This window comes from Mastomys coucha, unplaced genomic scaffold (assembly GCF_008632895.1).
Source record: "Mastomys coucha isolate ucsf_1 unplaced genomic scaffold, UCSF_Mcou_1 pScaffold17, whole genome shotgun sequence".
Classification (NCBI taxonomy): domain Eukaryota; kingdom Metazoa; phylum Chordata; class Mammalia; order Rodentia; family Muridae; genus Mastomys; species Mastomys coucha.
Window position 1 is genome coordinate 22937404 of NW_022196899.1, and position 17036 is coordinate 22954439.

At 40.7% G+C, this 17036-nt stretch overlaps 1 protein-coding gene across 7 annotated transcripts in view; it reads left to right on the plus strand.

Moving 5' to 3' along the window:
* Phc3 (polyhomeotic homolog 3) overlaps positions 1-17036 on the plus strand; it is a 71289-nt gene that overhangs the window by 25330 nt on the left and 28923 nt on the right. For 3 of the 7 annotated variants that reach the window (XM_031376496.1, XM_031376498.1, XM_031376501.1), the window contains 5 exons: positions 3840-4083; positions 7623-8494; positions 8780-8827; positions 12927-13080; positions 14658-14908. In XM_031376496.1, the coding sequence (XP_031232356.1) occupies positions 3840-4083; positions 7623-8494; positions 8780-8827; positions 12927-13080; positions 14658-14908 (1569 nt within the window). The remainder of the gene's footprint in view (positions 1-3839; positions 4084-7622; positions 8495-8779; positions 8828-12926; positions 13081-14657; positions 14909-17036) is intronic. The other 4 variants (XR_004120412.1, XM_031376499.1, XM_031376497.1 and 1 more) reach the window with 2 other exon arrangements.

Sequence of the window (17036 nt, forward strand, 5' to 3'; positions counted from 1 at the left end):
ACTCGGAAATCCGCCTGCCTCTGCCTCCCAAGTGCTAGGATTAAAGGCGTGCACCACCACCACCCGGCACTAACCCAGTTTTTACAGTTTACACACTAACCAAGTTTTTATAGTTTACACACTAACCCAGCTGCTTAGGAGAGGATGACTGCTTAACGTGCTCTGAGTACAGTTTGCTCACCACGACGAAAACATTCTTACACATCTTTAACTTAGCTATGAAAGTGGTCTTCCGGTGCACTTGGATGTGAGCTATCTGTGTGGCTCTGGGAGGGTCTGATCTGGTTAAGGCTTTCAGGAGAACTGGAGGAGTGTTGATTGGGCATTTTTCTGTGAACACTATGCTTTTGAAGTGGCAGCGAGTGAAGCTGGCAGTGTTTAGTGATACTGACCCAGCGAAGGCATAACTTCAGCTTTTGAAACTTTTCTACTACTTAGAAAGATTTGTAGTTTAATAATTTAATTTAAACTACAAAAGTCAGTATATCAGTTAATTTTTCCTCAGTGAAATACACGCACACATGTATGTATGAATGTATGTATATATGTGTGTGTATGTATGTATTTACACACACACATAAGGTCTAGTCTCATTGTGTACCTCTAGCTGACCTGGAAAAATACATAGATCAGGCAACCTCACCTCTTGCCTTTGCTCTGGAGTGCTGAGATTAAAGGTGTGCACCACAATGACTGGCACAAACACATATGTGTAGAAGAGTAAGAAATTGTCCTTATGAAGGGGCACTGTGGGGAATGCTGATGTGAGAAATAATCTCTTGGACTAAACAGCTGGGAGCTAAAGCTTTACTGTGAACATCACAACACTGACTCCCCGTCTCCTGTGCAGAGATAGGACACTGTGACAGTGTCTGCAGTATTTGGCATTGAGACTATCTTGGCAGTGATATATTCATTATATATCATAAAACATTAGAGTGAAGTTAGGAAAAATACCTCATGTACAATGTCAGAAGGTTGTCATAATATCATAGGCTTGGTTCAGGGGAAATGAAAATTAAAGCCAGGGTCTTAACGTGGATTTTTTTTCCCTCAAAAGTAATGAGGTCAAGGGAGTTCTAATATGAGTCTTCCCAACAGTAAATAAATAAATATCACCTTTGGTGCTCTAGTTTCTGTGCTGTAATTAGTCAATCAAGCTGGTACCTGAGTGAAGATGGTAGCTCTTAGTTAAAGTCTAAAAGCTCATAGTGCCCATCTCTTTCTTAACTGTGGAGGCAAGTGTATTGCGTGCCTTCCAGGATTGCAGGAAACGGCGAGAGTGTTAGAGAAATGATGTGTATGTGTGTGTGTGTGTGCAGGTGTCAAGTCTCTATTTGCTGCTCACACACTTTTCATTCTGAAAGACTCATTCAAGATTTCCAGGTTATTTATCCTTGGTTGTCATTATTATATAGTCTACTGCATGGATCACTCATGGAAAAGGTTATATTCTCTATTATGTAGCCCTTCCCAGGAGAGTTTATTGTTTTACTTATTTGTTTATTTATGTATTTTTGGGGGACAAGGTCTTGCTGTGTGGCCAAGATTGTGCTGGAATTAATGATGTATCTTAGGCTGGTCTTGAACTTGTTTGTGATCCTTCTGCTTCTGCCTCCTGCATGCTAGGATTATATAGGCTTGGGCCACTTCTGTGGTACAGTTGTTTTTTCCTCTTGTAATACTGGCAAAGGACATACTGGGCAAAGGCTCTCCCACCTAGCTACCTAGCTACATCCCTGTTCTCCCAGAGACATTTTAATGTACCTCCACCAAGATACTTGATGGAATTTGTTAGTAAATATGAGCAGATTTTAGTTTTAGCATAAGAGCCTTCGATGGAACAGAATAACCTTTCAAATAGTTATATGATATATATTTCAAAATTAGATGTAAGAGAATATCCCAGACTAAGGAAGCATCCATGTTTGTGGTTCTGAATGACGAGGGGTGGACATGCCAGTGCTGAGGATGAGAGCCTGTTAGCTCGAGTCTCCTCTCACTGTTCACAGATGCTCATGCCAGTAATGCACACACCAGCTAGACATTATGGGAACATCCTGGGGTGGGGGAAAGAAATTTCTTACAAGGGACTTCAGGAAGCTCTTCTGAGAGAGAAAAGGGCATTTTTGGACCAGGAATAAGGGCCTGAGAAAGAATGGCATTTAGGCCAGAACAATTGAAGGATGTACGTGAGGTGTTACGGCATGGTGAGAGCAGTTCGGCATGGTGAGAGCAGTTCGGCAGGAATAAGAAGTGTAGACCAGAGAAGAGAAAGTGGGGTCAGTGTGGTTTGGACCTATATCATGAGCTTTTGAATGGCAACCCAAGGAATACAGTACATTTTACTTCTATGTGAAACTTTACTACTAATGGTTATTAATATATGTCAGCACACAATGGGAAATATGTGATGAAAATCTGAGAAGCTCAATATGGTCTCACTTAGAAAGTTTTTCTGATGGTAGTATTAGTCAGTTTTTGTTGCCATGACTACTAACCAAGGAGAAACAATACAAAAGGAGGGACATTTATTTTGTCCTATGGTTTCGGTTCCTGGTGGGCCCTTGCTGCTCTTTTCTGGGGCATAGAGGCAGAGCATCATGGTAGGGAGTGTGTGGGCCAAAGATAGACTGTCATGATAGGGAGTGTATGACAGACCAACTTGCTTACTTAATGGCAGAGAAAGTGGCAGGAAGGGACCAAGGCCCCAGATCTTCTCTTCTACAGATCTGCCTCCTCAAAGTCTATTCAAATTTTAAGTCCTTTTCCTGAGTAAGCACTGATGAAGGCAGAGTCCTCATCCATCGTTCCCAAAGCAGCTGCCTCCAAGCACACATGATGGTACCCAGACTTCAATACATGTGCCTTTTAGTGGGGTTGAATGGGGAGGAACTTCATTTCCACAAATTAATGGTAGCTATACAATTGGTTGAAGCTTGCCTGGCATGAACATTTATTTGCCTTCTGTCGACACTCTTTGGCATTTGGACAGGGAGTACACCCTTGAGTACCAGCTAAGGTGGATGTAGACCCTGAGAGTGCAGAAGTTAGGACTTGGCAGCATGTCATTAGTCTTGTCACGTTGGAACCTCCTTTGACCCTCCAAGGACCGTTGCTAGCACTAAATGTATTTGGTGCGTGTTTCAGATAGGCAAGAGGCCATGGAGCTTTTGGCCAGGCATTTTCTGCTTTGCTGTTGAGAAAGGTATATGCTCAAGTGAGATGAAATGGGATAATCCTACCCATTTACAGTGGTTAGAAGGGCCCCAGCATAGGCAGGAGATACCACACAGATTCATTTCAGAGCTGCGTATCATGTTTCAGCTCAAAAAAGCCAGTTCTCAAAGGCAAAGAAAGAATGCTAAGCAACATTATTTAAATTTAAATTTTCTGAAAATGTTTCTCATAAGTGTCACGATGGAGTAGCCGATTGGATGAGTCAGGTGTCTTGAAGCACTACCCCTAACATGCCTAGTTACTCACTTTGAGTGCGGCGGCTTGCAGAGCCTTTCCTCACATTTACAGTTCACTGCTGTCAACCCTTCCCCCTCAGTCTTTGGTTTTCATTTAGTTCCTCTTGTTCTTCCCATCCTCCTGCTTTGCACTCACACTGGCCCATACCTGCCCTTACAGCCTTTAAAACCTGCCACATAACACTTAAGATATGCTCACTTAGGTGGGTGATTCTCCTTTCCCTAGGGATCAGTGAGTTGTCTCAGAAGTTTGGCCCTCCTTGTGTAAGAGGCATAATAGTAACTGCTATTATTGTTATAATGTTTCCCATATTAGCTAAAGCCATCTGTTTTTATCTTTACTTTTTGTTATATGGTTCTTAGGTTCAGAATTTAACATTACGCAGCCAGAAGCTGGGTGTCTTATCTAGCTCACAGAATGGCTCACCAAAAAGCGCTGGTCAAACCCAGTCCTTGACAATTTGCCATAATAAAACAACAGTGACCAGTTCTAAAATCAGCCAACGAGACCCTTCTCCAGAGAGCAAGAGGGGAGGAAGCCCAGGTCTGGAATCTCGGAGCACAGCCGTCACTCGGACATCAAGCATCCACCAGTTAATAGCACCAGGTGGGTAAATGTTCATGGGAAGTCGTTGTCTCATCCAAAGGATGTCTACTACTTGAGTAAGAATGACAGTGTTAAAACATTTTAAAATGAGAAATTTTGCAAGCTAAAGAAGATCTCACTAAGTAGCTTGAAAACAACATGAAGAAAGCCTAGTAGCTAAAACTAATTATAACAGCAGAAAAGATGGTCTTCTGTTGCTGTTACTTGACACTTGACTACCATCTTTGTGATGCGCTGGTCTCCCTTTATGTCAGTAAAACCTTTTAGCTCTTAAAAAAGTATGTCTTAGCTTTAGTGGAACATTTTTTTAAGTTTTCAGAAAAAATTAAGCATATTTTTTTATAAGTCATTAGTAGGAATAATTTGTTACTTTTTTAAAACAAAGATTGTGCAAATAAGAACATGATTTTACCAAGCCCTCCTCCATCAGCACCAGTGTGGGACTCCTTCAACCTGGGAGCAGGTTGTCCAGGGATTGAGTCTTTCCATTCTTACCAAGCTGTCATGGTCTCTTGTGCAGGTAACCCCACTCTTGGTTCCCAAGTGAAAACCTTGGGCTTTCCGGAGGGAGCTTCCTGCCTCTCATTCTGTACTATTGAAATCTACTTCCCCATCTAGACAGACTTCTCTGTGTGTTTGCTGCTGGGCATGGAATCTCACTCACATGCTACACAAGCATTCTAACATGGAGTGGCACTGTCTGATTTCTCTAAGTTGTAGTGTGTCCTGCCTCTGGCCTGTTGTAACAGCCCTTGTTTTTTTGCTCCCTCACCTCAAGCCTTCTTCCTAGCGCCCTGCAGGTGTTCACAGTGACTGGAGCCTTTGTGCCTCTGAGAGCACTGGCTTTTACTGCTGTACTTGCTTATGTCTTGTGTTCTTTCAGTTCACCTTCTCATCTTGATAGCACTAAGTTGTGCTTTACATTCTTTTGCCTGTAAGGGTAGGCAGCTGTGGATTTGATGAGTCAGCCCCTCAGTTTTCCACACTTACACTTTGGAATTAACATACAGTGTTTCTCATTAGTGTTTGCTTAGATTGTTATGAATGAATCTTACATATGAACTATAAACTTTGCTAACAAATCCTTTCATGCAGTAGTTAGGTAGGTTTATTTTTTATAAATATCTGTGTCCTGGGTTTTTGCAGAGCATTGTCTGAAGTATTCTCAGCCTCAAAGTAACATGCTGCCAGGGTTGTGAGAGCCAGTGGGGCGCAGTATTGGCCTCCTAAGCCGGAACGGATTGGGTGCTTCAGGGACAGTTTCTGTGAGACCTCCCATCTTATCTTTTCCTTAGCTAGAACTATGCCAACATTCCTTTTAAATAGAGAAAACAACCAATCCTCTGTTTGTAGTCTAATGTTGTTGCCTAATAGTTACGACAGTGAACATGGTTACTGTTTTCTTGCATGCATTTTTAGGGTGTAAAAATAACTTGATTTTCTTTACCATTTGTCCCTAAGAGTGGAAGCCTTCACTTGTTGGCAGTTCTATGTATTTAATTTAGAAGTCGTCCAGGCTGGTCTTGAGCTCATGACAGCTTTCCTGTCTTAGCCTCTGATATCAGCCCAACTGATAATTCTGATAGTTTTGTTTTTAATGTATAAAGGTAAAAGTTCACTTTTAAGCAGTTTTTAGAGGGCTTTTTTCTTTTTCTTTTTTTTCTTATCTAGATAGTAATTCAACATATAGTGAAGTCCTCTACTAGTTTGTCTAGGTACCTTGGAAGTCCCAGGTTAAAGTCTGACCATGCCCACCTCTGACAAGAACATCTTTTCTCCTTGTCACTTCTCTTTGTCAGGTGGCAAGGGAAGCTCTCTGGTACTTCTTTAGAAACATTGTTTGGGGCAGGCGGGGGTGTAGGTTAGTGTATGCAGCATGAGCATTTCAGAGTGCATGTCGAGGTCAGAGGACAACTTGTAAGAGTTGTTTTTTCCCTCCTACCATGTGGGTTCCAGGGATTGGACCCAGGTCACCAGGATTGTCAGCAAGTGCCTTCACCTGTTGATTCATATCGCCAGGCCTGGATCTCTTTTTATTGGTATACAAAAATGTTTAAGAAAAAAAAATACTAGAAATTTACATAGTGCTTTTGTCATAAATGTGGTTAAATATAAAATGATGTAAGTTGTTACATAACTTTTATATTTACATTGCAAGATTAAAAAATTCTGTCCTTAGATTTGATATAGATGACCATTTTGTTTGGAGGTGGTGGGGGGAGTAGAGACTTTGTCACAGGGTCTCCTTATGGCCCTGGGTGGCCTGGGACTTACGATGTAGATCAGGCTAGCCTTTAAGTCAGAGATCTGAGTGCCTTTCCCTTCTGAGTGCTAGGATTTGCCTGTGTTTATGTGTGTACGTCATGTGTTCCTGGTAACTGAGGAGGCCAAAAGAGGGCATTGGATCCCCTGGGACTGGAGTTACAGATAGTTATCAGCAGCCATGTGGATGTTGGGAACCAAATTCAGGTCCTTTAGAAGAGCAGCCAGCTCTTAACTGCTGAGACGACATCTTTTCAGCCTGATCCCTAAATTTTAAATTTTAATCAAATACAAAAATGTTTAAGAAAAAAATTGTTAGAAGTTTATATAATGCTTTTGTCACTTGGGTGTGCCTATCACACTCAGCTTAGATGTGTTTGCTTTTGTGCAGTATGAAGCAGCTGTTTCAGTTTGTCTTCCAGTACATTCAGTTTTTAGTTCTAGATAGGGAGGATTTCATCAGCTTCCACCCTGTAAAGAGGCATCAAGGTGGTAGCCATTCACAACTTAGGGTGATCTCTGTCTAAGTATCCCTGTTGTGACCATCTCTGATACCAGTCACTGCTTATCCTTCATTCTGGGGTTTCCATTGAGTGGAAAGGGTTAAATACCATCCGTACTTAGGTAGCATGATCTCATTTCTTCATTCTCTGTGAGAAATACATTGTTTGCTTAGATTTGGACTGGCTTCAGCACAAGATTCAGCCATGTATCTTGCTGAATTGGAGTTTTGTGTGAAACAATTTCCTGTCTGATCAAACAGTTAGGACTTATCTTAGGACTTTATCTGAGCTAAAACGCCTGCTTGGGAAGCTTTCTAGCCGACTGATTTTGCTATTAGTTTGAGACATGTTTTGTCATAGGTAGGATGAGATCTGTGATCTTGGAGTCACTCTTATGTGTACTGTACTTGTTGAGTGATGATCCTTTTTCAGAGAACAGACTCCAGTACACAGACCTAAGTCCTAACAGCTAATGCAGCTGTTCTGACAAATGAAGGCCTATGTATGTGAGGGTACATATGTGATTGTATGTATGTGATATGTGGTTAGGTTGTTTTCCTTTCAGCATTTCACATTATAGCTCACTTGATCCAGTATTTTTTAGCCTTGCAATGAAAATATGTGGTCACAGAATTTCAAATTAGTCATAACTTGAAAGACTTGTAGTAGACTGCTAGTGACTATGACTCTGATGTGAAAACTCTCCTCCTTTAGGTTTATATAAAACTGTTGTGTTTTGAAATCAGTACTAATTGTCATTTTTTTCTCTCACAGCTTCATATTCTCCAATTGAGCCTCATTCTCTAATCAAACATCAACAGATCCCTCTTCATCCACCACCTCCTAAAGTCTCCCATCATCAGCTGATATTACAACAGCAACAACAGCAAATTCAGCCAATCACCCTTCAGAGTCCAAGTCAAGATCCACCCCCATCCCAGCACTGTATCCCACTCCCAAACCATGGCCTTTCTCCGGCTCCCAGTAATGCCCAGTCACAGCATTGCTCCCCAATTCAGAGCCATCCCCCGCCTTTAACTGTGTCTCCTAATCAGGCACAGTCTGCACAGCAGTCTGTAGTGGTGTCTCCTCCCCCGCCGCATTCCCCAAGTCAGTCTCCTACTATAATTATCCATCCACAAGCCCTTATCCAGCCACACCCTCTTGTGTCTTCAGCTCTTCAAACAGGGCCAAATTTGCAGCAGGCTACTGCTGATCAGGTACAGTCCACAGCGCAGCTGAATCTTCCATCCCATCTTCCACTTCCAGCATCCCCTGTTGTACACATTGGCCCTGTCCAGCAGTCTGCCTTGGTGTCCCCTGGTCAGCAGATAGTGTCCCCAACATCACACCAGCAGTATTCAACCCTACAGTCCTCTCCAATTCCAATCGCAACCCCTCCTCAGATGTCGGCATCTCCTCCAACTCAGATCCCACCACTGCCCTTGCAGTCTATGCAGTCTTTACAAGTGCAGCCTGAAATTCTATCCCAGGGCCAGGTTTTGGTGCAGAATGCTTTGGTGTCAGAAGAGGAGCTACCTGCTGCAGAAGCTCTGGTCCAGTTGCCATTTCAGACCCTTCCTCCTCCACAGACTGTTGCGGTAAATCTACAAGTACAGCCGCCGGCACCTGTTGATCCACCAGTGGTAAGCCCTCGGCAGCTCTTTGACTTTCTTGCTGAACTGAACGTAAATCTGTCTCTCCCACACTATGGTGTCCTGCTAAGTCTCAATGACTATGATTTTTTAAGTTTGCGTTTTTCCCATGTTGGATTCTGACAATGTATTGTATGAGCAAAGGAAAAATTGTCATTTGTTGTGGTATGGTTGCATGCTTTAAATTTGTGATGGTTATGAAAGTCCCTCGTTAATTTATTACTATTTAAACAAATCCGTCTGCTATCTTTACAGAGTTGATTTTTTTTCCCCAAGGGAATGCATTTGAACCAGTGTCATCTGCACAAAGTTTTTTCTCTTAAGGTGATTATCCTTCATAGCTCCCTTCTGTTGGCTTGTATGTTCTTAAACGCATGGTTTATCTAGCTAACCTTTTAGTTGTGTGCATTCAGAAGTCCTGGGCCTTGAGCAGCTCTTCTTTGATGGAAGAGGTAGGATTGTATGTGTAACTTTTCTGATGAAATTATGTTTTGTAATTAAAACTGTTAAGAAAGTTATTCTATGGTAGCGTTCAACTTTGTAAAACACTGACTGTTTAAAATTTCTATTCTACTAAGAGAAAATATATACTTAAATTAGTTCTCAGTTAAAAGGCTAAAAGTTTGAGTTTCTGACTTTGATACCGAGAATGAAAAAACTGTAACACATGGAGTAAAAGTATCGAGTAATTTTTCAGTGGAGTGTATCAGAATGAACCTCTAGAAAGGGTCACATGGTGCCTAAAAAGTATCTTGAAAATATTTTTCCTTTTCAAAATTTTCTCTGAAGGAATTATTAAATTTATAAGATGGTTTATAGAAAAATTGAGATAAGATCTTTATGAGTTTAATAAAAAAATGACTAAATTCAGTTTCTCACTGAGAAAAAGCATTTTTCTAAAAGGAAGTTTTGTGTCGAACTTTGAAAATCACTTAAAAGTCGGACATGGTTTGATACTCTTGTTATTCCAGTTTTTGGGCAGCTGGAGCAAGAAGATCATGAGTTTGGGCCATCCTGGACTGTCCAGTGAGTTTAAAAGCAGCCCTGGCTACAGAGTTTCCACAGCGCAGATCTAAATAACATGATGGCAAGAAGGAGAGGAGTTACTCTCTCTTCATTCCTAGAGACATCTGACTCTTAAACTCAAGTTTATCCTTCTAAGTGATCTTAATAGGCTCAGAGCTGAGCTCAGCTCTACCTGTTACAACCCTGAGAAGCCAGAGCCCAAGAGTTTTAAGTATTAGATAAGCCATCTAATTTAATTAATTCAATTGCCATTTACTTATGCCTGTGTCTTTTCTTCTAATGGGTTTTTAGAGCACTTAACAACAGGTTTTGCCTTAAAGATGTAGCTCAGTAGTAGATTTGCCTGTTTAGCCTGTGTCAGACCCTGGTTCCTTCCCAGTGCTGCTAGAAGAAAGCCGTGCAGAGCAAAGGGTTAGGAAAAATACATACTTTCAAAGGAATCAAATATAATATAATTTTCTCAACATTTAGTTCAGTGTTTGGTTTTCAATGAGTAAACAAAAAAATTTCTATAATCCATATTTTTTAAATTATTTTTTAAGAGGACTTTGGGTCAACATACTTAGGGTAGAAATGCCAAAAAATAAAACACTTTAAATATTAAGTCAGAAATATTACTGGATATCTTTTGCTGATTTGGCTTTCTGGTTTGAAAATCCAAGGCCACTGTCATTCTGGAAGTTTCCTCTGGTGCTGTCTGCCTGCTAGTTTCCTTTCCGTTCTTTTCACATCAGCTGTTGACTAAATGGCTGCTTTGTTGTTGTTGTTGTTACTAAAAGGGTTTTTTTTTTTTTATCAAAACCACCCTTGATTATTTCAAGTACTTAAATACAGATATATTTCTTTCCAATAAGATAAAAACATGAGAATGAAAAAGGTGAATTATCAAACTAAATCAGTATGTTTTCAGAAAAGATATTTCTAAATAAAAAATAGGTTTTTTTTTTTTTTTTTTTTGAGATTTAGGTATAAATCAGACCTGTTGAGGGTAGATGATTTAGAACTAATAAACACATTTCCTCAGTTGATTTAGGAAAGGGAGACAGATGGGAATTTGGACTTTACTGAGGTAAGTGTGGTGGTCTTCATTCTGTTTAGAATCAGGAGCTAAGTAGAACTTGTGCAAGTTTTGTAATAATCTTGTGAGCAAACCTCCCGTTAACTGCCTTTCTCACTAGTATAGTTGTTGTGTTTAGATGGTTTAGTCCTGATTGTACCAGATGTGTGTAACATATTCCTTCTGCCTACTCTATTTACCTGTTAACTTATTTTCCTTTATGTGGGAGATTATGAAGAAATTTCTGTATTTAACCTCATCTTAAGAATGAAAACTATTTTATACTGTTCCTTGATGGAAATTTGAAAAACAGTGCTATTCATGAATAGCCTTTTATTTTTTAAAGAATACTTTTCAAATATCATAATTCTGTTCATGCTTAAAAGATACTGTAATTAGCTGTTTAGAGTTCATGGCAGTGCCAAGGGTGAAGAGAGCTGTGGCAGCTTAGTGGTCACGTTCTTTGTAGGGAAAGTGTTGTCTATTAAGGGAATGCAGTGGGTTAAATGGGACTAGTTAATAAAGCCAGTTGTCGGGTCCTCGTCCCCTCCCCCTCCCCGTCAGCTCTGCTACTGCTCCTGTGAGCTGACCCCCTCCCGTGAGCTGACCCTGTGCCTACCCCCTGCCTACCCCCGGTACCAGGAAGGTCTACTTTATGTGTGCTGATTGTTGTCTTTGTTAACCCCCAGCCATTTGGGGCAGTGACATAGTTTATGCTAACTTTTACCCTCATATTAAACATTGTTGTCAGTTACCATGGGCAGACACTAGTGACCATCCACTGTGTGGTATACAATGACAGTGACTGCTTCCACTTGTGATGTTAGGCTTTTGGTGAAACTGGTTTCTGGGTTGTGAAAAAGTATCTTATAAATTTCTTTTTGTTTGTTTAGAATTTGATTTGGATAATAGTTCAATATATCATGCTAAATATAAAATGAGTCTAGTGGGATTTTAGAAGGGAGTTTTTTGGCTGGGATGGGGGTCATGTTTGTTTTTTTCTTGCTGCTGTTCCATGGGGTTTCCGTGGGGTTTCCATGGGGTCTTGCTGTGTGCCCAGGCTGGCCTTGAGCTCAGTATTCGCTCTCAGGCTTCCAGGTGCTAGAGTTACAAGGTTGTGCCACCATTCCTGGACAGAAGTTTACTTTATTCTTAATAGCTGTTTAGTGTTGGAGTTTGTTTTTTAACTAGTATTACTTAATGTCATGTATATCTTCATAAATAAAACTTCATAGTACCTTACATGGTTTATGCCAGATTCGGAAATCCTGATTATTTTCATATTAAATTCTAGACACCTAAAATTATCAAACTTTTTCAGCAATTTAACTAAAAATGTAACATTGGATGTCACTTAAAGTTATTCTATGAATGTTCAAGGTTTTTTTTATTAAGATTTATTACAGTTATAGTTAGATAAATCTTTTTTTTTTTTAAGCCTCAACCTTTGTAAATTTAAGTGAAAGCTTTGGCACAGGACAGGAAATGTTACAGCTTTGTGTTGGTAGAGGGTCATCTTTCATAGACACGAAGCAGTCAAAGGACTTTCATCTGTTAATTTCCACAGACACTTTAAAACTTAAGCCTTAAGTTTAATAAAGTGTTAGTTGAGTAGTTTTGTTCTAATTTCATGGCTCCCTCTCTGTGATTTTGATGTCACAGTACTTAATGAAATCTTCATACTTGGATAAAAGGGACTAAACCTTCCCATGGGAACCAAAAGTAGATCCTGAATAGCTTAGGGGGTGTGTGCATAAGATGTTTTCTGCATATATCATACTAGCTTCTAAGAGTTCATTTGATTCTTGAATACAACAGAAAGGGAATGAAAATATCATTGCTGGCTTTCCTGTGGTTTCACAGACAATAATTTTCACAACTTAGTCTTTAATAATGAGTAATCTTGCATATAATTTCCTTGGCAATATATTGGCCTAACATATTATTTTGGAAGTTTACTTAGAGTGTAAAGAGTACTAGCACCTATTTTGATTCATGACAGGTAGAAATGAACAGAAGCAATGGTATTTTTAAAATAGTTGTTTGATTATATAAAGCAAAAGACCCTTTTTTTATATTCTAAAAAATATGTTCAGATGTGGCCAGGATCATTTTGGAAAGCTTACCTAGGAGGCCCGCAGCTTGCTTTCTGTGATACCCTACGAGGTCTTATAAAACATTCTTTGTGAGTTCTTCCAGAGTTCTCCTTTCAAGTTGTCAGCATTGTTGTTTGCTTTGCTTTTAAATTTAATGCATTTAGAATTAAAATATTTAAAATTCAGAACACTTCATTAAATGTATTTTGGAAATATTTCAAGGTAGTATGGTTTGTCATTGCAGGTTTATCAAGTAGAAGATGTGTGTGAGGAAGAAATGCCAGAGGAGTCCGATGAGTGTGCAAGGCTGGACAGAACACCTCCACCCCCCACCTTGTCCCCAGCAGCCATCACTGTGGGGAGAGGAGAGGATTTGATATCTGAACATCCTTTGTTAGGTGAGGAAATACAAAGTATAGAAGATTCGGTTTGATAGATGTTAGTAATAAGAACTTTTTTCTATTAGAGATAGCATTAAACTAACCTATTACTGTTGTCAACTGTAGCAAAAGATAGATTATATTAAAAAATTTAAATGTATGAAGAATATTGTCTTAAAAAATAAAAATTCTTGTTTTCTTGGGAGATTCTTAGCAGTGGAAAGTTACTGGTTTATAAAATTTTTAGCATTACCCAAAGAAAGCGTGATGTTTCAAGCATTATAATTATTAGTGGCTTATACCGATGTGTTTCATGTGCGTATTCAACTTCCTGTGTAAGCTATTCTTATTTAAATTAGAATAAGAGACTGGGGAGATGGTCCAGTATGTAAGGCATTTGTTGCTCAAGTATGAGGACCTGAGTTCAAATCCCCAGAGTCCACATAAAGCTAGGCACAATAGCACATACCTATAATCCCAGTGTTTCCCATAGTTAGAGGAGTGCTGAGACAGGAGAATATCCAGAAACTTGAGGGCCAGATAGCCTGATGTATATATCAGCAAATAACAAAACCCCTCTGTCTAAAAATAAGTAGAGTCAGAGATCCACATCCAGGGTCCTCCAACCTTCACACATGCTTTCATGTATGTGCTTGCACACACAGACACATACACACACACACAAACACATACACAATTAGTATAAGTCAGACTAGCAGGAGATTGTGTTAGGGGCTGGTACACAACTCAATTGATAGAATACTTGCTGAGCATGCACAAAGCCTTGGTTTCAGTCCCTAGCACCATATAAAAAGCCACAGGCATGATGGCCAGTGCCTCTAATCTCTAAGCATTAAGTGTGGTACAACATGAAGCATTGGCCATGACACCAGACAACTGAGTGGTCGGGGAGTGACCTTGCACGTACGCCTTCTGCTTTCTTCAGAGTTCTGTTCTCACTAAAAGTGTACATATTAGTTGTTCCACTGACAGTCAAGGGCTGATGCTACTGTGAGTAGTGCCAATAAGATGTCTTCCAATAAGCATCTTCAGCGGAACCTTACTTGGGTCTGCTATGTGCTCTGTGCGGCATTTCCCGAGTCAGCGCACAAAGCAACACAGAAGTTGAAAGAAAGCAACACCCTTCTGAGAGGATTCAGAAGAGCTTCCTGCTTTGAGGCTACAGCCTGTAACCTACCCCATCACTGAAAACCCTACTTCTATGGATTTGGGAGTTTTTTTGAATTTTTTAAGTGAATATATGTCCATCTGAATCATGTGGAATTGACAGGAATGTAAGACATTTATTATCTGTGTAGCTTAAAAGCAGACAGAAACACAATTGACAATTTTTGTAGTTTATTTTGAGATGATATTTAGGGCATTTGCAGGTTTTATGGGGACAATAAAAATGTGTAGGTACTAATTTTGAGCATATCAGCATAGTCTATAGAATGGGGATATTGTACAGATTAAGTGAGACAGCAGCATGATGTTCTTGGAGGACAGTAGACGCGCAATCCTCTTGTGCTCACGCCTAAGCCCTTTCATCTCTGTAGGACTTATGGCTGACCATGAAATCCCTTTTCTTTCAGAGCAAGTGGAGTTGCCTGCTGTGGCCTCAGTGAGTGCTTCTGTGATCAAGTCTCCGTCTGACCCCACCCATGTCTCTGCTCCTGCACCTCCACTCTTAATTCCTGCTGCTTCCACGAGGAGCAGCAGCACTTCTCTGCCCAACAGCACCCCCAGCCTGGAGAACAAGCCTCCACAGGCTATTGTGAAACCACAGATTCTGACCCACGTTATAGAGGGCTTTGTGATTCAGGAGGGACTCGAGCCGTTTCCTGTAAGTGGGAAGCTTATTTGTGTTTTTAAAATTATTTTTAGCCACACAACACTATCTTAAAACAATTTTCTACTATTGTTCTCTAAGAACATGCTTGTAATTTTAAATTTAAAGACTGATTTGTGTTTAAATGTAGAATTTTAACTGTCTAATCTTTTATGTATTTCTCTATACAGGGACTGAGACTTTCTCACCCCCTTTGGTTTTTCATGACAGGGTTTCTCTGTGTGGCCATAGCTGTTCTAGAACTTTCACTATACACCAGGATGGATTTGAACTTACAGAGATGTGCCTGCCTCTGCCTCCTAAGTGCTGGGTTTAAAGGCGTGCGCCACCACTGCCCAGCACCTGAGACATTTTGTGCTAGTCATTTCTGATCTTAATTTTGCTTGTCTGTCTGATGTCAGAATTAAATATGTTACTGTATCTAGCATTTACTAGCCATAGCGATTACTGATTGTCACCATTGTAGTATCAATTACAGCTTCACTTTTTCTTCTACTTACTTGTTTGTTTGTTTATTTTTCTTTCATATATTACATCCTGAGCACAGTTTCCTCTCTCTCCTCTCGTCCCAGTCCTCCACCTCCACCTCCATCCACTCCTCTGTTTCCCTTCAGGAAAGAGCAGTCAGTCCTCCCAGGGATATCAAACAAACAGCGTATCAAGTCACAATAAGCCCATCACCTCGTATTAAGGCTAGACTAGGTAACCCAGCAGGAGGAGAGGGTTCCAAGAGGGGCAGAAGAGTCAGAGGCAGCCCTGCTCCCACTGTTAGGAGTCCCACAGGAGACCAAGCTGTAACACATGCAGAGGACCTAGGTCAGGCCCATGTCAGCTCCTTGAGTCAGTTCACTCTCTGTGAACCCTTATGGGACCAGGTTAGTTGATTTTGTGGTTATCTATCTATCTATCTATCTATCTATCTATCTATCTATCTATCTATCTATCTATTTGTGGTGTTCTTGACCCCTCTGGGTCCTGCAATTCTTTCTCCCTCTCTTCCACAGATTTCTGAGCTCCCACCTACCATCTGGCTGTGGGTCTTTGTACCTGTTTCCATCAGTTGCTGGATGAAGCATACTAGGCTCCTGTTTACTAGGACTATTATTAGGGATCATTTTATTGACATTCTTTTTTTTTCCAGTCTTGTTTGGTTCTATCCTAGGTGTGTGCACTACTAGTTCCTGGTCATCCAGGCAGTGTTGGGGTAGGCTCCTTCTCATAGCACAGCTCGTAGGCAGGACAGATTATAGGCTTTGTGGTTGACTTGGTGTCCCACCCAGTGTCTTCACTAGTGCAGTCTTGCCTGGGTACGGGAGTGGGAGGCTCAGGTTCTGTATTCCTTCCATAGGAGTCTTAGCTAGGGTCACCCTTGTAGATTCTTGGGAGCTACCATTGCACTAGGCTTCTACCTCACCCCAGAAATGCCCCCCAATTTCAGTCACTCTCCCTCCATCTTCCTCCAAGCTGGTCCCTCCTATTCCTGTCCATAGGCTACCTTCAGTCTTCTAGTTCCCTTTTCCTAGAAAGAGTCATATGTTCCCACCTTGAGACCCCCTTGGTATTTAGCATCCCTGGGTTGTTGGATTATAGCATGATTATCTTTTGCAGCTAATGTCCACTTACAGTACATACCATGTTTATCTCCCTGAGTCCGGGTTACTCAGGGTGAATTTTTCTAGTTTTATAGCGTGTAGGGTTTGCTTTAATCTAACATAAATCCAACATAACTCAAATGCCAGCTCAATGAAGTTGACAAAAATTTGGCCACAGAACAGACTCAGGAGCTAAACTATGACCTGTAGAAATGTTGCACAGCATATTTAAAAGATTAAAGCATGAGCAAGGGGGAGCAGGGTGGGCTGTAGTATTGACCAATCGCATTTTGATATAAGAGATTGAGCAAGGGAGTTTTCACCAATCAGGTTAGGAGGGTGTTTCTGGGCCTAGGAACATGAACTTGTGGGACCCTGCCATCAAGATAAAGAAGTTGCCCTTGAGATGTCTGGACTCAGACAAATGTCTCCTTACAAGTTGTCCCTGAGCTACCTGGACTCTGACAACTGTTTTCTTACAGCAGAAGCTGTTCAGCTTCTGGAAAGTCCCCAGCGCCCCTGGGACCTGG